Source organism: Ptychodera flava, chromosome 10, assembly GCF_041260155.1.
Source record: "Ptychodera flava strain L36383 chromosome 10, AS_Pfla_20210202, whole genome shotgun sequence".
In the NCBI taxonomy this organism is placed as follows: Eukaryota; Metazoa; Hemichordata; class Enteropneusta; family Ptychoderidae; genus Ptychodera; species Ptychodera flava.
The window spans coordinates 24,065,731-24,087,607 of record NC_091937.1 but is presented as its reverse complement, the minus strand read 5'-3'; the positions used below and the strand labels follow the sequence as shown (position 1 = coordinate 24,087,607).

Below are 21,877 nucleotides of genomic sequence, written 5' to 3'. Positions count from 1 at the left end.
ACAAAGAGGCATGGTCTCCAATCCGTAACAACATTCGATTGACCATTTTTCAACGTAAAATCAAAGAATGAATTCAAAAAGGTAGGCAAATGTAATTATTCAGTATGTTTAAATCATCACTTGCATTAAAATCAGACCGAATTTCAATCTTTTATGTGCTTTCTTTGTACTGTATTTCTTAATTAGGAATTTCACTTCTGTGCGGTATCATTGAGCTGCATAAAACCGCAAGCCAACAAAACAAAACTCAAAATGAATCTAAGTTTCTTCTGGAGGAAAGCACTGATAGGTATTGCCAGAAATCAGTAGTGTGTAGCGTTGTGACATGTGTGGCAAAGAAAGACTTGACTCTCAGGGCTGAAGGATGGAAAGACATTTAGTGGTCTCTTTCAACACTTTTTTCCCCGCCTGACTCAAATACTTCAAAAGTCTACACACATTAATTTTGAAAATCCACCTATGCAAAATTAAATGTGAATCCGAAACATGATAACTACCGGTAGTTGACCCTGCAAGCCTTCAAGGTGAAGCCTTGTACAACCTTGACCAATTTTGTAGCAGTCGATGTATTGCTCTTCCTTCTGTAATTTACTTTGTCATTTCTCGATCCTCGATCTCGCCTTCTAGCCGCGCTTTTCGTATTGTGGTATGAATGCTCAGCTCATTGCGTGTTTTCACCATGTACGCTAGTTCACTTTGAAAAACAAAAGAAATCAGAGGATCGGTCGCATGAGGGAGCCAGTTATATAAAACTTTGACCTCTGACATTCCGTGACACCATTGGTATCCCCAATAAAAGGTGTGTCCATGCACGCACCGGCACGACGAACGAGCATCGAACTGAGCTGACCTTTGTCGTAGCTGAGGTCGTGGTTTGTATTGGTACCAATCAACGTCCTTTTTTCAGTCTTGTTTAGCTGCGGGCACGCCCCCCGAAGACTTTCGACCATCTGTATACTAACTGTATAGTTATTGATTGTCAGTGATAAAATGATTCCAGTCCAATCCTGGATAAGGGTCGGCTGTCCAGCACTGCGAGTAGGGCAGAGAGTATTGTCACTGCCAACACGCAGCCATCAGACGCTGACCGCTCTTAGCAGATCTACAGGGAGGCCTACACTACTGTGCCAGTCGTACAAGATGAACATCCATCGCTTCCATTCGAAGAAAGACCTTACGCACAAAGCAGATCCGACAGTCAAGTCGCCGATCCCGAAGTCGTTCTACGACATCCAAGCCAAGGATCTGGACGGGAAGGAGGTGGATTTCTCCCAATACAAGGGCAAAGTGGTTCTCATCGAGAATGTTGCGTCCCTCTGAGGCACAACGGTCAGGGACTACACCCAACTGAACGAGCTGGTCGAGAAATTCGGCGATAAGCTCCAGGTGTTGGGTTTTCCCTGCAACCAGTTCGGCCACCAGGTAAGGACTCTGTGTAATTGGAGACGAATCGACGTCGCAGAAGTCAGAGAAACTGTGGCTTTCTTCTGTCACGTTAGAGAGAGCTATCTCGTTACTCTGTGAAAACTGGCCAATGAAATAAATTATCAAAAGTTGCGAAGCTGAATACATATTTGTTTCAGGAAACCTATGCAACTAGCGGTTCATTTGTTTACTGACTTCCTTCCAGCCACTCTTGAAATTATATTTCGTAATTTCTCTGCGATACATGATATTAAACGAATACATGAAATCCAAAATAGAGTACAGTGGACTGATGACCAACAGATCAACTAGGACATGATGAAATATGAGGAGACTGGATATAGCTTAATTCCAAGGCTGAAGAATAATCTCAAATTAGACAAAATGTGGCATAACTGGTTGTGGACATACGAACCATATGTAGGACAAACATGCACTTACTAGGCGAAACAACTTTAGCTGCGAGATTCAGGTAACAATTTAGCGTGTTTTACGTGTTTGTTTTGAGCTCGTAAATTGTAGAAAGACTACCCTTTTGTCCAGTATAAACATATTTATTTGCTAGCCCACAGACACTCAAAATATAATGTATGACTCGCTTCTATATCCCAGTTTGATAGTCAAATAAATTATAATGACTTAGTGATCACGCGCTTGTCTATCAAAACATGACACCTGTGATAGTACCTTTCGGACTGGTAACTGTTCATTCTAGCCCTGCAGTGTGTGTAAAGGTCTATGTTGTTGCCGCGTCTATCAGGCCACGTAAAGTTGGTAACACACAGACCTGTGCGCCGAGCTGATATACTGATAGCATATATTCACAATCAGTATTGACTATTCATCATCTGTGCCAGTACAACAAGTCTCCTTGAATAATTGTGATTAACTTTGTCAAAATATAGTAAAAAGACCTTCGAACCTAGACATAAAAGAACTTGTTTAATGCACAGACCCTTTTTCTCTGGGGTCTATGAATACGTTTAATGTCAAGTCTCTGGTGCAGATGATGATGATGGACGGGTTGCCTCTTTGTCCTCAACATTCCTCGGTCGAAAGACGGGTATGCTAGCCGCGCGTTCTAGAGGTTTCCATCGCCAGTGACGATTACTGTGACAAGCAAAACATCATCCCAGGTCACCTTGGCACACCACATTGCCCAGTGCATTGTGTTCTTACAAGGTATTTAACCTGTCTCGCCGTTGACAATCACAACGTGAAGTGCACAGACTACCTTTCGAGTGTCGACTAAACGATAGCCTAAACAAACAGACTTTTACAGCTTGTCTGTACCAATTAAAAACGTGGCCCGTGGCGTACGTGACAACGTCACTCATTTGTCATACGTGTGCACTGAGTGCACCGAATGGCAAAACCGGTTTCACGGCTGCCGTCTGGACAAGAACAGCTAGGATTGTTCGGGTCAGAGATGACCCGATCAGAGTTGTCCCTAAACATAGTGGAGAAATTCGCAGAAATTTTATCCAGCTTGCGCCTGTGTTAAATACCGCAGATTGTGAACCGAGACCCTGGATTGTTATTTTTACCGTACGTTTTCGGTGTAGTATTAAACAGAGGACAATTTTCGTCCAACACTCCCGACAGTCCCACCCGCTTCAAAATCGGTTAGGTAGTTTTATTTGGACAGAGATGCTGTGCCATCGCACATTGTTCTCTGTGACGCTCAGATTGACCGGGATGAGGCTAAGGTTCGAACATGCATCGTATACTGTAGGTGCATTGTTCGTGTTACAAGTAACGACTTCCAAAAATTCCTGAGTGAACAGTTGTCTGAAATGCGTCAATATGGCGGTTTCATAAATTTTTGCGTAAAGCCGAACATCTTGTCGGACAGGAGATAGAACTGCGATTAGATAACATCAGGGCCACAGCACGTCAGGGCTTATCGGTCTACGACAGATGGAAACGACACAGTTCAGTACCAACCAAAAAAACTGAAATATATCGATATCAAATTCGAGTCGAGATTAGAATATGGTAGACATGGGTCGTCATCCATATGCCGTGTATATCCATAATTAGTGTCAGTATGATGACAACTCTTGGCCAAATTTGCTTGCTAAGGATGTTTATTCGGGCAGAGACCCTCCCCCCCCCGAGTTAGGAAGATACTGCCTCAAGGACCTCAACCTTATCAAATCATGCGGACCGGACCATGAGTCTTGTCAGCAAAGTTGAAGGTACCTGCTTGCTTTGGTTCAGAATGTGAGGACAATCTAACGCTCACTTTCTGAAAGGGGTCTGAAAACGAAGACAAGATGCCACAGCCCTTATGTACGGTTCTCCAACTCAAGACTTGAACAATTTTTAACCAAAAGTAAGCTTTTTGGACAGTTGGCTTTTTAAAAAGAATTTCGGGGGTTTTTTTTTCAATTTTCCTCATTTTTTACGCTTTAAAGGGACAAAGTCGGCCATTTTTCGTATCAAACAAAATTCATGAAAAATGGCAGACTTTGTCCCCTTAAAGTGAAACCAATTGCCCTCCCTTAGCTACTCGCTTACTCGTTACGTCTTTTAAAGGATATCTGGATGTTTCCTGAAGTGTGAGAGAATATACAATAAAATAATTTGAGCAAAGAATGTTAGGATTTGTGGTAACGTAGCACATTTCTCTGGCCCAACAGTTTTGACATGAATAGGTAATAGGTGTACATAGGTCATCTTCAATGAATGATCTAACCAATTCACGATGCGATTACAAATTAGAGCCCGATAGCACGTTGCATTTTCTAAATATTTTAATATCTTTGTTGGCAATATATCAAACATGCTTTGGTTGGTGGGGAGAATTGTTGCATTTTGAGAGGAGGTGATGCATTTAAAAGTCTGACAAGTTAAGTGTCAATTCAAGTCGAGCTAAAATTGAATTATTTATATTCGTTAATTTTGTCATCAGATTTCGAACAGTAAGTTCAAAAGCCGCCACGATTTGACAGGAACGACGAATGTTCTCCGAACGCTCACAATGTGGCACTGCATTGCTGGCTGGCCGATAACGAGGTCTGCAAGTAGATATACCTTAGGGCTTTCTACTCTTACTTAGTTTATCCTACAGCAATGCAGTTCCAGTAAAGCTTATCATAATATCAATAGTAGTGTGATCTGAATATCGCAGAAAGGTTCATCAAGATAGCTTCAAAGAGCCACAATGGAAGGTCAGTCAGTCCAGCTCCAGTTGTTTGTGTACCACACCTGTAAAATTGTGACCGTAAGAGGTCGTATGTCACTTTGGTGGCATCCTGATAACGGTATCGGAGTCCCAACCGATTAAAATCAGATGTAGAGATAGCGACGTTTCTCCCTTCGCTTGGTGTTTGCTAGTCTAACATATCGACGTCGTCTTTCGGCCATCTGAGTATGTACGAAGGCCGAAAGACGAGGTCGAGATGCGAATCTAGTTCTTTGCTGTCGTCCCCGCTTGGTGGAGGAAACGTCGCTATGTCTGCATGTAATGTTATTCAGATTGCCGGGTGGTTTTCTGGCGCGCGATCGAGCGTGTGTAAGACCATGGAGGTAGCAGCTACCTCCATGGTACGACATTCTGTGTGATATTTCGCCATGTATTACGCGCACAGTGACTTGTGTCATAGTGGGCCCATGAAGGACTGTGCTTGCATTGAGAACCACGGCTAGAACTGTCTATGGTAACGGCTGCAAACCAGCCATCAGTTGAACTACTTCAGGTATAAGCTTAAACTCGTGCTCAGCTCTCAGTGCTGCAAATGTGCTGTATCCACAATTAAGGTGGAGCTGCAAGTTATCAAAATAGTTTTTTTTAAGTACTTCTCATCAAAGATGACAATGAAACCCCTTCATACTATATATTTTTAGAAAGCAGAAAATCTAAAGTTTACTATTGTAGCAATAGTTTACACGAAGGATGGAGGGAATATACATTTGGGGTAGGAAACCTCAATTTTGGTATTAATGATAACAATTAAATTCATTCAAAAACTTGAGGCTGTTTTCTGAAATTCAGTACTTTACTTGAAACAGGAGTATATGTAGAAAAAACAGACCTTTTCATTTTGCATTATCTATCCTCATTCTAAAACACTGGCACTCAAACAAAGTGATTAAAATCATAAGCAAAATTAAAATGCCTTATATTCAAAATGTAAGAACTTTATTGACAAACAAAATAGTAGTCTTGTGACATAGTATTTATAGAACATAATGTGAAAATTTCTGAAAATTTGACCCAGCAAGAGCGGAATTAACGTCTTCGGAAATCTTGAAATCGGGAGAAAAGAGAAGCCAGGAAATCGGTTATTTGCATAAATTTGCATAAGTTTACATTTCTTTCTCATATAACTTACGACTGCTTGACAAGCTAAAAGGTGAACCAAACCAATATTTTAATCTTAGGTTGACAAATTACTTAAAATGGAATGAATCTTTGCAAAAAATGATTTTGAGCAAAACACGTTGTGTTTCGTGGAGTACGTCGTACGAGGAGAGCAAATATAATCTACCAAATGAGTTCAAAGCTGATAATTGCAGCAGAATATCTGCATTGAATATTTCACTAACTACCTGAGGAATAAATAAGTCTAAAATATTCAAAAGCCGTATTTAGCACTCCATACTGCTAACGGAACCAAATACGTACTTTCCCTTTAGGGCACTGTACTGGTATTGTGCTACATTTTCCAAATACGGTTATAAGGGGAAAATAATGGAGTAAAGGTTATGAATTATAGGGTCGAGTATTCCATTTTTGTTACAAACTGAATACACCATGACATAACCGCCAGGGTGAACAATGACAACTTACATTATAAATTATGCTCATTATTTCAGGAAAACGGACAGGAAAATGAGATTTTGAACAATCTCAAGTACGTCCGGCCCGGTGGTGGATACGAACCGAAATTTCCGCTGTTTTCGAAGGTGGATGTGAACGGCAAAGACGCCCATCCGGCTTTCCTGTATCTGAAATCCAAATTACCCAGTCCAAGTGACGATGAAGAGTCCCTGATGGACAACCCCAAGCTGATTATCTGGGAGCCTGTCAAGAGATCCGACATATCCTGGAATTTTGAGAAGTTCCTTGTCGATAAAGATGGCAATCCTTGTAAAAGATACAGCCGCAAATTTGAAACCAAAGATATAGCTCCAGATATTGAGAAGTTGATATCAAGTTAATTTGTATATTCATATTTTAAATTGGTTTCATGTCGTTGTGGATTTATATACACATACTGTATTAATGTTTTTCTAATTTTGCACATTTCGACGTTTCAATTCATTTCGGATAAATATGAAAAGGGGATAACTGATAATGTGAACATTGGATCTTCCTGTTATTCATAAAATGTTTGCTATCGCCTAAATCACTGTTGTCGAAGAGAACTTACCGTTATGAAAGCGTCATCGAAAACTTTCCGCGAAAGCAGATGATGCTGGATGTTTGTTTGTAAATTCTTTTCTCGAAACAACAGTGCTGACGGAGATAGCAAACCTTTCTTTCTGTTGGTCCATAAGCTGTACGCGTTTCTATGGCAATAAATTCTTTGATTGGTGACAGTTTGTGACGTTGCACGGTGTCCATGGTTTGTGCGATCGCTAGTGTGACCCGAGTAAAGTAAAGCCTCAAAATTTAAGGTTTATCGTTCTATTAGTGAAAATTCCCTAAAATTATGGGCATGGGTATATGATAAATCTGTTATTACCCAATATCACCTGTTCCTTGCATCGTATCAGCATCCTGTCATGCTGATACGACACAGGAACAGGCGATATTGGGTAATGACCTCTAATTATAAGCCAGTAAGTGTTATTATCTACCCAGTCGCTGATACAAAATATCGTTAATATGATGCATAAAAACTGGAAAAGGGGAGGAAAACTGTCGTGTATATGAACGGGGGGGGGGGGGGGGGGGAAACGTAAAGAATGCTGGGATTGAATTTTAGAAAAGCGCCTCCTGTGTCAATATATAGATTTGAAAATTGCCAGTTTTGGGGGGTACGCTATAGTTTTCAGCTTGCAAGTGGAAGGTGGGCAGTGCGGTTACCATTGCAATGATAATGGTGGCATAATATCGTAGGCTGTTAGTAGGCTGTTATCATGGTAAAAATTGCCAATTTTTGTCCAACATTTTTACACAAATCTATACCTGCACTGCTGCAGGGTTTGACGTTGTGTACGTACGTGAATAGCTGTGATATCGCAGCGGTACTTGTGGCGTGTATCGAACGCGCTCGGGTCATTGGGGTCATCGCCACAGTCCCGCTGCGAGCCAAACTATGGGCTTCGTTGGCAGTTTACTACGAAACCGACCGGTTTCGTAGATTTAGCTCGCAAAATAATGAACTATATTAGCCTTTGAATAAATAAACTTATATCATCTTTATCATTGACTATCTGAGAATCATTCTGTACGCCTGCTAACTTCCTTGACGATAAGAACACGTATTTTCGACCATTTTCCCGTGAGCCGTCGACGATTTCTGCGATGTTTGCCCGATCGCGCGTACAACGCACTGAATACGTTGGAGGTCAAAAGTTCAAATTCGAGCCGGAACCATCGACGCATCGACGACTCACCGAAAAACGGTCGAAAATACATGTTGTCACAGTTGGGTTCGTTAGCAGGAGTAGAAGATGAGTCGTAGATAGTCAGTGATATAGTAGGTATAATTTGATTTATTCCAAGCTTTATCTATTTTATTATTTTGCGAGCTAAATCTACAACACCGGTCGGTGTTTTAGTAAACTGCCAAAAAAGCCAATGCGTTGGCTCGCAGCGGGACTGTGGCGATGACCCCAATGACCCGAGTGCGTTCGATACACGCCACAAGTACCGCTGCGATATCACAGCTAGTACGTGAACTGCTTTCATCAGACGGAAACTGGGCATAGTTGTCATACAAACGTATATGAAGTAACAATTACATGTAATTCTATTTTATCACATCAATACAAATAACATTGCCAATCTTAACCTCTGGCGCGACACCAAGGGCTGAGCCCTATTAATATTATGATATAGGCCTACCTGTTGAAATGTAAGAACTTTATTTACGCCATTCTGGTAAATATGAGAATAGTTACCTGATAATTTAATTTGTCCACTAAAACTGGATAAATTATTCGTTTGCTACTAAATGCCTTCATGGCACGTTACAACATGCTGTTTCCGGGTTAGTGGCGATTGTATGCAAATTACACACGCTGGTTTGCTGTCAGCGTCCCGATATTGTAGTTTTAAGTACCGTTCGGAGAATCTTCAGAAAATCGGAGTAGAATGCGACTCGCAAGCAGATATTCGGACACTCAAACTTTTCCGATACTTTTCTGGTCTGCCGCTTGTACATGTTGCAGGGTTCATTTTAAAGGTCGTTCAGTAAAAAAAATAACCGTCATAGTTTTTGAAAATCGAAAATTTTATTTTCCCCATATTGTTGTTAACACAGGGTTGACGGCCATTTTGGATTTCAAATGTCGGTAAATGTTAGGTAATGTTTTTCTCTAGTTCCAAACTTTGTACGGAGACTCCTGATTTGGGAAGAGAATGGCTAAAAGTTTCATTGAGGAAAGTTTGAGCAAAAGTTTTTAAGTCTTTCACTTTCGAGAGTATGATGCGAATTCTGACTCCCAAATTCAATACTAATAACCGTTAGAGAAAAAACTTAAAGTGTGCGTATAAGTAAACATTTAAATATTGTAATGCATGAGAAAGAATCCCTTGTGAGTTCAAGAGAACATGCGATGTCAGACTGAACGAGACATAACCCCATTAATTTTCCCGTTTGCAAAGAAACCCATCATTATGATACTCGTCTTACACAGGTGAAAACGGTCTGGCAGTGCCTTCAGCGATTTAAAGGGATAGTTTACATTTAAGCACCATTCGCACCGAAGATCTAGTTGGACAATCGCGATTGCACATTAACCCCGAAAACAAATATTCCGACTTTATAAGATGACTATATCTGTTAATGTTTTACATTTGCTATCGTCAATTCAAAGAGTTTCAAATACTCCTTTTTGTTTTTCTAGTTCACAGACTTGAAGAAAACGGAAAATCATGGAGACAAAAGTTCTAAAGTTTCACGAGACATGTTCACGTTAACGTTAGATTCCAGATAAAGCATTATCAAGTGATAAAATACGCGGCCCGTCAAAAGTTAACCTCTGAGATATTGTAAACGACCCTTCTTGGTAATTAACACCGTATCTGCTTAATGATGGAATTGCATGTCACAGTAGACGCGGCATCATGGCCATATATGGTAAATGCTGACGCTCACCTCGTGCGACCCTTGAATCTGAAGCCTTATGAAGTGTAGCGCCAACTACTCGGTACTGCAAATATTCTCGTCAGAACTTACAGAGAAGGGCGATAAGAATCGTACGCAAATAGTTAAATCTGAAGGACTGAGTTATGTTTCTGACTTATTAGTTTTCACTCTTAATAAGGCTTCATTGACTAGAAATGTGGATGTATTTTGTTCCCATTGTATGTAGTTTCATATTCTACTACTAAATTTACGGCGGGATATACCGGATAACCAGTGTTCAACTCGTTTATGCATAGTGTGCGTGTGTAACCTCAATGCATTTGTTGACAACTAAATTTCAGTCCGTACTTGAAATTATTTGTAAAAATTAATACCATCGCATGTCGTCTGTTTTGTGCATGAGGTTTTGAAACGTCTCTTTGATAATTACAGGATGAAATTCGATTTGATTAGTATCTGTCGCTTACACAGTTTACCGCTATCGACTGCCCATTACAGACAACACGCGCACGGGTCACCAGTTTGTCCTCAAATGTACGGCAAAGGTTATTTATGAATTGCCTTCGACATGGCTGGCATTCTGCCAATGTGAAACAAAATGTGATGGGTTGGTCTTGATGAAAGATCATTGTCACTGAACGAACCCGTCAATGACTATAAGGTGTGACGGGGTCAATTAATTATTCAAGTCTTTGTTGCTGTGTACTTTGTGTCCGTCTTACTACATCGAGAAAAAACGAATTGCCGAATCTTTCTTAATGTCAATCATTCCTCGCCCGCGGCTTAGGCAAAAGATTTCAAAAAGAAAGAAACGTGAAAGAAAGAAAGAAGGGAAGAGAGATAGCGTAGTTAGACAGAAGACAGCGATGCGTAAACCCATCTAACAACAACCAGGTAGTGAACTGTAGAACAACGTCAGAGCTCAAGCGTGTCCCTGACCTCAAACATGTCTCGGTGCTAGATGTGCAACGTCCCCACAACTTGCTATTCACTTCAATGCCGCTGGGCCGCGGCAACTCCGGTACTTCTGTAACTGGTCCTATATATTTCTTTATGATGTATCTCAAAAGCAAGACTCAATGTACCCTACAATTTACTTTTTAAAAAGATGATGGCACCACGCGCTAATTCCAGATAACTTTACTGACAACATATTCATCTTGAAGAATGCTTTAGGGGTCTCATTTTCTTGATTGTTTGCAGTTCACCGTCTTATGATAAATCAAATATGTAGGGAGCTGATGAAGACTGAAGTATCGTTATTTCTAGTAGCGTAGAGTTCTAAAACATTCCCGTACAGATGACTTTTCGATTGTGTTAGCGTAGATGATGCGCCTTGGGGACAGATATTTTGAATCTCAAACTTTTACAAAATATAATAGCATCATTGTTCCTTTCTGTACTTGCATCCTGATACACCATTATTTGGGGCTCATTTTAACACTCTTAGTGTAAAAACATTTTCACCATCTTAGTTTTTCGAAAATTTTATTTTTCTCCGTAGCGTTAACGCAAGGATGGCGGCCATTTTGAATTTGAAGTATCGGTATTTGTTTCTCCAGTGACAAAGTTTGCTCAGTGACCCCTGAATTTCATTCTTGACTTTGAAAGAAAGTGGTTGAAAGATTACTAGAGGAAAGTTTGAGCAAAAGTTCAAGTTTTTGACTTTCTCGTAAACTACCCTAAAAATGTGTTTTGCTGACCACGCGATGAAGATTAGATATATTATTATCAAAATGGATGAGAATAACTACTGAGTAAACATTTGTGCAAGTTCTTATGTACAGGAAGGAATAATGATGCTATTGTATTTTGAACTGTGGCACCACTTTTTGAAGGTATTTTTCAAATCACGTCACATTCTAAGTGTTTTGTGAAAGTTTCAAGAGAATGCAAATATTACAAGGATGTCTTGCGTTTCTACAAAGTACTTTTACACCTTATCCGACCGACAGTGGGCGACATTCATGTATCAGGGTTTTTTAAATCCTCTTGTCTTTAAACTACTTTTTTGTATACCGGATGCCAAATCGATTGTTGTTTTGAAAATTTTACATGAAGCAGCACTCTCTAGTCTAATTGAACTCCCGTTGCCATTGAACGTTTAAGTCACTAAAGATGCGCGTGAATTCTCTGATCACAAATTCAAGGTTACGAATATGTTGCATCTCTGATCGGTTTGGCAACTTGAAAACCTCGTTGGCATCTGAAAATGAACTCAAGACCGACTGCGCATATACGTACTGATGTTGCGGCAGTTTTCAGAGTTGTTCCCGGGCTGGGCGCCAAGCATCGTATACCACCATGCATGATGTGCAGATGAAGAGCCCTCAGTGTCAAGCTAGACGAATTTACCGTTCTGAACTTAATCGTGCATTGAGGGAGCTCTTTCCCTGAGAAAGTTTGTTTAAGCCTGTGTACCCAACCGTCGTTGTCACTATTTCAACTTGATCCTTGGAGATGGATTCGGTCGATTATTCACAGTTTTTGTGTACTACTCGGTAGCGGCAGACATATATGATGACTTGCAAGTCGAAAATTACTCAGTTATTAAAATCTATTTTGTACTTTAGTTGTCAATGTTTTAAGAAGGTCCTTTGGTCGCACTCAGTTTGCATTTTACATTGGTTTTAGCATAAATTTAACCAAAAAACGAGCAGCTTTGTTCTGTAATTTGTTTGTGTCTGTCCAAGGAGATAAATATCATGGCTGCTTTACTTATGATTGGGAAGACGGCCAGTCCATGTAGCCGATAATAATATGCTAATATATGCAAATTACAAAATGCTTTGCTTGCAGTATTCCAACATTCAGTCTGAGCGTAAAGCTTACTTACCTACGAACTTTCATATGTAACCACAAACTTTAAGATCTATCTAACCACGTGTACCAACTTACGTACTTACTTATACACTTCCAGATATAACTATGCACCCTTAAAGGCGCCCTTCTCAATCCCTGGTTCTCGCATTAGCAAATGTGTCAACAGCCCATTAACAGTTTGTCATTCTTTTGTTTTCCATTGAATATTTTATCAAGAAAATAATATTTATATTAGATAAATCTGATAATTGAGTTTCCAGACTGGAAAATCCGTCGTTTGAGGGCGCCCCCTACGCTCCCCTCCCTCTTAGGGGAGCGCAGGGAGCGTCCTTGAGCGACGGATCTTTCAGTCTACCCTAATGTCTATGCATGTACCAACTTACGTACCCGGGGATCATGTCACTCACTAGACAGTTGGGTACCCATGCTTGTTCCGCGAAATTTCAAAGCACCCCTTATTTGGAAATTTGCAACAAAAAAGACACTTTTATTTTGAGAAATGTGGGAGAAAATTAGACCAAGTTAGACCAACCTCCCTCCTTAATTGTCACAGTGACAAATCTAGGAGAAGAAGAGACAATTTCAAAATACAGTTACATCTACGTCAATGTCGTACAGAGCAACGAAGTATTGTTTTAACACATCAACGTAGTCTAATGTTGTCGTTTGTACTAGCTTATCTTCATTACTGTCTGAAGCAACGTAATTACTTTTGAAAAAAAGTGTCAATGATGGCGTCATTATTTGAAACAAACTTATTTTCAATTTAGCTCTTGCACGGCTGTATATCAAAGAAAATCAGTTGTTAGGTCTTAAAGGAATATTTCGTGGATCAGCTTTTGGAAAAAAAAGTATCCCCTCGTCTTGTTTCCACGAACCTTGATGACGAACTAAAGCGTCCCCTTTCAATGATTTTTGGAACAAGCATGGGTAATTATTTGTACTGAGAGTGCCACAACCAAGGTCAGGTACTTCATCCTTCCTTATGAACGTTAGGATCTAACCATGCAACGCAAATTATTTACTTGTACACGCCTCCAACTGCCAGTTTTATTTTTTCATTCATGTCATAATTTCGTTATACCTTTTAAGGCGGATGTCAGAAAAGGCCGATAGGCAATATATTGGCATTTGGAAGTTTGGATGTTGTTCGAATTTTTGCATCCATGATGTTTGCATGCATATTATTCGTTTTGAAATTTCCGAACTTTCTTTCCATCGACCTTCATTTGATCAAACTATTTTTGGGGAAACATGATGCAGTTTGCTCTAGCAATTTTTGCTAAGCAGATTTATCTCTTAACCTTCCCCCCACCCCACTATCGATCTCTAGTCCAGAAAATCTTCTCGGTTCAACCCCACGGTCACTCTGCAAGCGGCAGTTTGTGAACACTGAGACAAGTTTGCAAGTTCGGCGCGGCGTTGGGTCGAACGCAGCGCCGCCAACGTTAAGGTGTATGTCTTCAGACGTGACGTATTACAATGTACAAATGGACTTTGTAATGTTGTAAAAGTCGGGAAATTCCCGTGGTAAAATCGCGTAAATAACTGCTAACGAATTGTAAAATGGCGGAACCAAAAACTACCGCTCTCTACAATTTACCTGATATTTTAGCCGGCGACGAACTAAGCGACGTCATCGTAGAAGTGAATTCGCGGCGGTACAATCTTCATCGCGTGATACTAGCGAGCTGCAGTGACTTCTTCCGTGCTATGTTCACGGGGAAAATGAAAGAATCAACGGATGACGTCATCACACTAGCGTATGACAGCCTGACCACTGAAGCCTTCGAAATAATGGTTGATTTCGCTTACAAATCTCAGCTAAAGCTTACACGGGACAATGTGTTTGAAGTCTTCATGGCGGCGGACCATTTGCAAATGCTCAGCGCAATGGCGATGTGTGCAGAGTATTTGCTTAACCTGGTGGACGATATGACAATACAAGTGTCCCATCTCTTGACCATAGCCGAGTTTCTGTCGAAATACGACCTGCCTGAGGTCAAAGAAAAAGTCACCAAATGCATGGCAGCGAAATTTGAAAACCTCGCTGACACCAAGGAGTTCAGCGAGGCGTTCTCTCGCGAGAAGCTTGCGGGGTTGCTGGAGAGGGACGACCTGGTCGCCGGGTCGGAAGCGGATGTACTGCAGATTGTGGTCAAGTGGGTGGAAGCTGACGAGGACAATCGTATCGAGTATTTGGAAGATCTGATAAGCCGAGTACGATTGCCGCTCATCGAACCGAGCAAGCTAACTGAGTTGATGGACACCGAGAGACTCCGAAAACAACCGTGTTACCATCTTTACGTGAAGACCCTCAAGTTCCATACACACTCTACGGCCATCTGCAACCTGAATAACACCCCCAGAAATTCGACTAGGGTAAATGTATAACTAACAGAACTAATATCGGTCAAAACACTTTGTTGACAGCAACGAGGTCGTAATTTATTGTCACCAAATAGACGAGGCGGTCATTTTCTTCCAACTTGAATACGATAGGTATCGTAAAATAATACGCTGCTGTCAGATTTGAATCTATAAATTTTCATCATACATTTCGCCTTCCAAAAAGGAAAACTGAAACATATCTAATACAGATAAAATGTCTGCTTCCGTTTTTTGTCTTTAGTGAAGGGACAATACCTATTTTTATCGGTTTTGGCACAGAAAACGAGTACACATTTTTCTTCTCCCTATATAATTACAAACTATAAGCCCTAAGGTAGAATGCGCCTCCATTGGGGACAGATAATTAGACTCTCAAATTTTTAAAGTAGTTGTCTGATCTCAGTACTACCACTTGTAGGGGCTCATTTTGAAGCTCTTGGCGTAACGGAATGCCCACAGGATTAATTTTGCGAAAATTAATTTTTCCCATAGAGTCAACAATAGGGAATGCGGCCATTTTGAATTTCAAATATCAGTAAATTTAAGGTGGTTTGTTTTTCTGGTACCAAACTTTGCACGGTGATCTCTGGTTTTTATTTGTGGTTTTTAAAGAGAATGACTAAAATTTACCTTGAGAAGTAAGTTACATGCGCAATATTGTTGTTGACGGATGTTTTCCAGTCATGACTAAACTTCAGTGGTGAATAATCACATTAGCCGAACGCTTCAAAGCAAACGAGAACAGAAAAGGACAAGTATTAAAGGGAGGCTAAGTCGCCATCTCTGCAACTGGTTTTATTCAGATTGCACGAATACATACATACATACATACATACATACATACATACATACATACATACATACATACATACATACATACATACATACATACATACATACATACATACATACATACATACATACATACATACATAGTGTAAGGATGTACAATTGCATCTCGGGACAGCAAGGGATAATCTGAATCGGCTGGCACATGCGCTTGATTTTCAGCTTGCAAGATTTAACATTTTCTTTCGGAGTAGCCGAGGAGTATGTACACCTCCTCATCAAATTCACCATGGCAACTCTTTTCCATTTTCCAGTCAATATAATTGTTTTCAACAGCATAAAAATTTTAAATGTTTACCGGCCATAATTTTCGTTCCGCATGCGCTAGATTTGACCACGTCTCCAAATACCTGATGGCCCCTCCCAAAACTTAGAAGACAGTATGTGAGATGGAAACGGTCGATGCATTCAAATGGAGGCAATACCTGCAAGGAAGAGGGATTTGTGATTGGGTTGAAATTCGGAACAAAATAAACTTGTCTCTGAACGAAGTCCCGAAAATTAGAGGCGGCGTTAAAATGTGCAATATTAACAAACCTTGATCAACATGCTCAACTTGTGAACAATAACAAAAACGTGTTCATAAGCGACTCCATATAGTAGATACCGCCGATACGTCAATATTCTTGACTGAAATCTCCATGAAATGTATGTTTTCCTCTCGATAGTTTTATTGTTTTGTGTTTATTGTCAAGCTGTAAGCCCAACAGTCTTCGTCGACTCATGGAGATGTTCACAACAGAATTTCGCTCGAGATATTTTCTTAATTTGATAATAATAACATCGCCGATTATATAATATAATGTGCTGTGTTTGCCGGGCCAAAAAAGATTATCTTTCAACGTTTTAACCAGAAGAATACGAAAATATATTTGTTTGTCAAATTAGAGAAAAATGAAAGTGATACTAAAATTAACAGTTTACTATTTTACAGGTATGTGTTCTTATTGATAGCGCATGTGGTGTTTAACTTTGATGATTGTATTTCCTCTGCAGGTATTTGCCAAGGTTACATCATTGCAGTCAAAGTATGTTGTAAGTTATCGTAAAGACAATGAGTGGAATGATATTGTCACAAGAAGGTCCAGCCATGTTCCTGATTTTGAATATGTTCAAACCACCGTTGTTGATAATACGCTATTCATAGTCCACGGGAGCGGAGCCATGTATAAATTTGACCCACCGAGAAGAGGTTTGACGCAGCTGAGGCCTATGAAAGAAATTCGGAAGGGATTCCCCCTGTTGTACGATGGTGGAGAGTTTCTTTACGCACTTGGCGGTGAAACTGAGGATGAGGACGATATACGTGCGGCGGAGAGGTACAGTTTGCACACGGGCAAGTGGCAGAGGATTGCGTCGCTACCGGAGAGTGGCGGTAGGCACGCCGCAGCAACAGTGTTCAAGGACCGAGTGGTGTATATGTGTAATCAAAACGTCTACTCATTCGACGCCGAGCATAATACTTGGGAAAAAATGACAACCTATGATGCGGCGTTCAACCAGCCCGTCTTTGCAGCGGTGATAGAAGGGCGACTTCACCTGTTCAAAACACGCAACGGGACAGTACAAATTTATTCAGATGACGAGGCATGGGAGCATGTCAACCAAAGAGGGGTACCCGACAGGTGGAAGTCACGTGCTTTTCGAGGCGTTGACGGGCAGGTGTACGTCATAGGTGGAACCGAGTGCTACGCAACCGGCATCTATGTTGACCCCGATGACCCCTACGAAGTCGACATCGATGACTGGAAGTGGATGATGGAGACAGCCGAAAAATCCAACATAATTAAAATATGTGTCAAACATCGCTAAAGTTCCGCTGAAATATTCGACTATGGTTAACCACAAATTTCTTAATACCAGTTCACTCATATATTATTAATCAATTAGATTAAACCAAGATAAAAAATTGCATAATTTTTGCAATTTTAAAAGACACATTGCTAACCTTCATCGTAGACAGACAGTGTGACATTTCAGGAGTCCCCTGCGAAGGGCTAGAATACATGCCAATGGCCCGGAGGGACTGTGATACACCGAACGCAACATTTTACTTAATGAGATCAGTTGCTTACATTTATCAGAAAGTTTTCTTTTCCGTAAAAATCTTACTTGCTAGACTTATCGTCTGGTCATCACCTTAGTATCTAAAACTGAAAGCACTTATCTGATCCGTGTATAGTTAAAGTTTTCACGTCTACTGTCACTGGGGGCCGATGGATTATTTTTGTCGACATCAAAAAGTGACTGACCCCCTATTCAAACTTTCGAAAAAAAGGGTGCCCCTGCGACAAAGGTAGAACAAAAGGTTATATACATATATTTACCAATATATATATATATATATATATATATATATATATATATATATATATATATATTCCACTACAAATCAGTATAGTCAGCAAACCTGCTTACACTCGTGTGTGTGTGTGTGTGTGTGTGTATATATATATATATATATATATATATATATATATATATATATATATATAATATTTTAGTATATTTTAAACGTTCAGTCAATCTCTGTTTTCAATGAAATTGTTGACATGTCAGTTGTAAGATAAGAATTTTAAAGTTTGAATACAGTATTTTGAATGAGCTGTGAATGTATTCTACACTTTCTATGCATAACCAGATGTCCAGAACTGTTGTACATAAATGAATGTCAATCATTAATATCAAAGAGAGAAAAGCAGTAAATTAAAATACTTTGATGGGCGGTTACACTTGCCAGACATCCAATTACATCTACTGAGAAGCCATAGAGAGCTATTTTTATAAATTGTAGCCAAATCTGATGTGCGTTGTGTCTGAGAGGACCTTTATTTTAATGTTGAAACCATAAAAGCACAGCTGATCATGACAAAAACAGCCTTTTTGTTAACTATGATTTCAGTCAGAAAAATCACCTTTTTTACTGAAAACCTGTGATATAAAAGAAAATAGTTGCATTAATGGGAACTTAAAATATCTTGTCATTTTTCTCTTTCTAAAATATGTCACTGTATATATTAGTGCATATTGCTTTTTCATACTGAAGTTACATTGAACACGATTGGAACTAATTAGGGATAATTGGATCTTCATATTTTTATTAAAAGTGTGAGGTGCTCTATAGCTGAATGTTGCAACATAACATATTACTTATAAAACAAGTGTGTAACTTAAGAAGAAAAGCAGATGAGCTTACATTTGGAGATTAAGGGGACGCTGCACCTTACACAGCGTATTTTGCTAAAAAATTACTTTTTTTTGCAAATATTCATTCAATTTTAATTAATTTGTTAACCCAAGATTAAAATATTGATTGCGTTCACCCTTTAGCTTGTCAAGTTGTAAGTTGTGTGATAAAGAAGTGTTAATTTATGCAAATGTATGCAAATCACGTGATTTCCTGGCTTCTTTTTCCTCCCAATTTCAAAATTTCCAAAGAATTTAACTCCACTCTGGCCAGGTCAAATTTTCTGAAATTTTCACAGTATGTTCTTTAAAGGCTACATATTACAAAACGAGTATTTTGTTTGGCGATAAAGTTCTTACATTTTGTATCAGAGGCATTTTAATTTTGCTAATAATGATATTAATCATTTTTATGAGTGTCAGTCTTTCAACCTTTGCCATTTGAGAATGAGGATAGATAACGCAAAGTAAAATAGTCGTTTTATTTTACATATACTCTTTTTTCAAGTGGAATATTACATTTCAGCAAATAGCGTCAAGTTTTTTACTTAAATTCATTTTTATCATTAATACCAAAATTGAGGTTTTTTACCCCAAATATACACCCACTTCGTCCTTCGAGTAAACTACTGCTACCATACTAGACTTTAGAGTCTCTACTTTTAGAAAATATAGAGGACGAGTGGGTTTTCTTGTCGTCTTTGATGATAAATATAGCCTTGAAAAAAATGTTTTGGCAACATGCAGCTCCACTTCACCATCCAATTATCCCAAATTAGTTCCAATTGTTTTATAGAGAGAACAGAAAAGAATAAGGACTTTGTCATGCTTTCCATAGGAACTGCAGATTTCACAATGAGTACACTTTGTAAAACAGAATTGCTAACATCCCGATATCTTTGACATTGGTCACTGGTATATTAAACTTCTGTGCCGAAGGGTGCGTCGAAAACTAACTGAATGATAAAATTTGTGGATGGTATGATGCTTTGTACAAGACTTTCAATTTGCAAACATCCAGATATATATCACTGACATATTAAAGTTATGCACCCGAAGGACACGTCGAACAATATATGCCTGACATATTCAAGTTATGTGCCCAAAGGATGCTCCGAAAATGCAACTGAATTTTCGCCCAGATATCTCTGATATATATGTCTGATATATCAAAGGGCGCTTGAAAAATATATTCGTGGCTGGTACGATGTATTTCAGGCAACTAAGACGACCCTGTTTTGTAATTCAAAAACACACTGACCCTCCTATTTAGTATTTCAAAAAAATGTTGACTACCGCCATCACCAAAATAAAAAAACGGGGTGACCCCCGGCCGAAGAAACTGACCTGCCCCCAACATAATTTTACGAGTGAGAACGAGCTGCCTTATTGACATCTAAACCAAAGGCTTGTTTGAAGTCACAAGGGAAATGATGATATGACGCGGTACGGGGATTCACTTGTCTCTGAGATCAAAACTAATTCCTTGAAAGGGTACAAGGACGGTCACCCCCTGGATATTGCCTGGATATGTATATCTATGTGTATATATATATATATATATATATATATATATATATATATATATATATATATATATATATATATTATATATATAATATATATAGATGTATGTATATGTATGTATGTATGTATGTATGTATGTAGGTATGTAGGTATGTATGTATGTATGTATGTATATATTAATATATGTGTATATATATGTATGGTATATATGTATATGTGTGTATGTATGTATGTATATATATATGTATACACACACACACCACACACACACACACACACACACACACACAACACACACACATATATATATATATATATATATATATATATATATATATATATATATATATATATATATATATATATATATATATATATATATATATATACTTGAGATGTACAGATAACTCCCAGTGTTGTTCGTAGCGTGGTTTGGTAATAGCGGATGAATAAAATTGTAATACTCTATATCTTTTGTACCTTTCTAATTTACTCAGCCTATAAAGTCCGTTAAGCATTTAATTAGGATCAACATTAGCCTTACATTGTTCTGTATTTGTCTGTATTCTCCCTTTGTAGACATCTTCAACCTGATGAAGTCCTACTTTTAGGACGAAACGTTGTATCAAAATTACCAACAGAATAAACAGAAAATATACAAGCAGATCAGTAGACGTGTGCAATTTTATTCATCCGATATATATATATATATATATAGAGAGAGAGAGAGAGAGAGAGAGAGAGAGAGAGAGAGAGGGATAGGTCAAGCAGCACCAACTCTAGGACACAGTATTCTTCACTACAAACTAAATTTTATTGTCCGACGTTTCCTGGGCTTAATCCCACTTCATCAGGGTTAAAAACTGAAATAAACGGATAACAGACTATAAAAGCATGTAAAAGAAATAAAAGACAGCTAAAATATTGAAAAGAACTTGAAAAGCGAAAGTCTAAAAGTATCTTCAGTGGTAACTGGACCTCGGACTCACACGAGGATCTATACTACACAAAGAGTTGTAGAACAACGCAAGACTGTACTCACTTGTTGACTGTAGAGATGGTAATGACACCTAACCAACCAGAGCAGCGGTGGAAATGCAATGAGTTATTACACCTAAAAGCTGATTTTAACATACATCGAATGCGATGTACATCACGTGCAAACGTAAGAAATGTACAATATGGCGTACAATCGAATAGACAAACAAGGTCTTTCAATGTGGAGAGACAGCTGCAGGAAAGCAAACTAGTACTGAAATATTTAAGGCAGGAGAAAATGAATATATAATATATATATATATATATATATATATATATATATATATATATATATATATATATATAAATATATATATATATATATATATATATATATATATATATATGTGTGTGTGTGTGTGTGTGTG

General features: G+C 38.9%; 2 protein-coding genes across 2 annotated transcripts; both read left to right on the top strand.

Moving 5' to 3' along the window:
* The first annotated feature begins 756 nt into the window (after nucleotides 1–756).
* LOC139142297 (glutathione peroxidase 2-like) lies at nucleotides 757–6,978 on the top strand. Its single transcript, XM_070712188.1, has 2 exons — nucleotides 757–1,422; nucleotides 6,250–6,978. The coding sequence occupies exons 1-2, from the start codon at nucleotides 991–993 to the stop codon at nucleotides 6,592–6,594; spliced, it is 777 nt and encodes a 258-aa protein (XP_070568289.1). The 5' UTR covers nucleotides 757–990; the 3' UTR covers nucleotides 6,595–6,978.
* A 7,043-nt stretch (nucleotides 6,979–14,021) lies between these two features.
* On the top strand, nucleotides 14,022–18,066 carry LOC139142296 (kelch-like protein 26). The gene is made up of 2 exons (XM_070712187.1): nucleotides 14,022–14,900; nucleotides 16,755–18,066. The coding sequence occupies exons 1-2, from the start codon at nucleotides 14,085–14,087 to the stop codon at nucleotides 17,568–17,570; spliced, it is 1,632 nt and encodes a 543-aa protein (XP_070568288.1). The 5' UTR covers nucleotides 14,022–14,084; the 3' UTR covers nucleotides 17,571–18,066.
* Nucleotides 18,067–21,877: the final 3,811 nt, after the last annotated feature.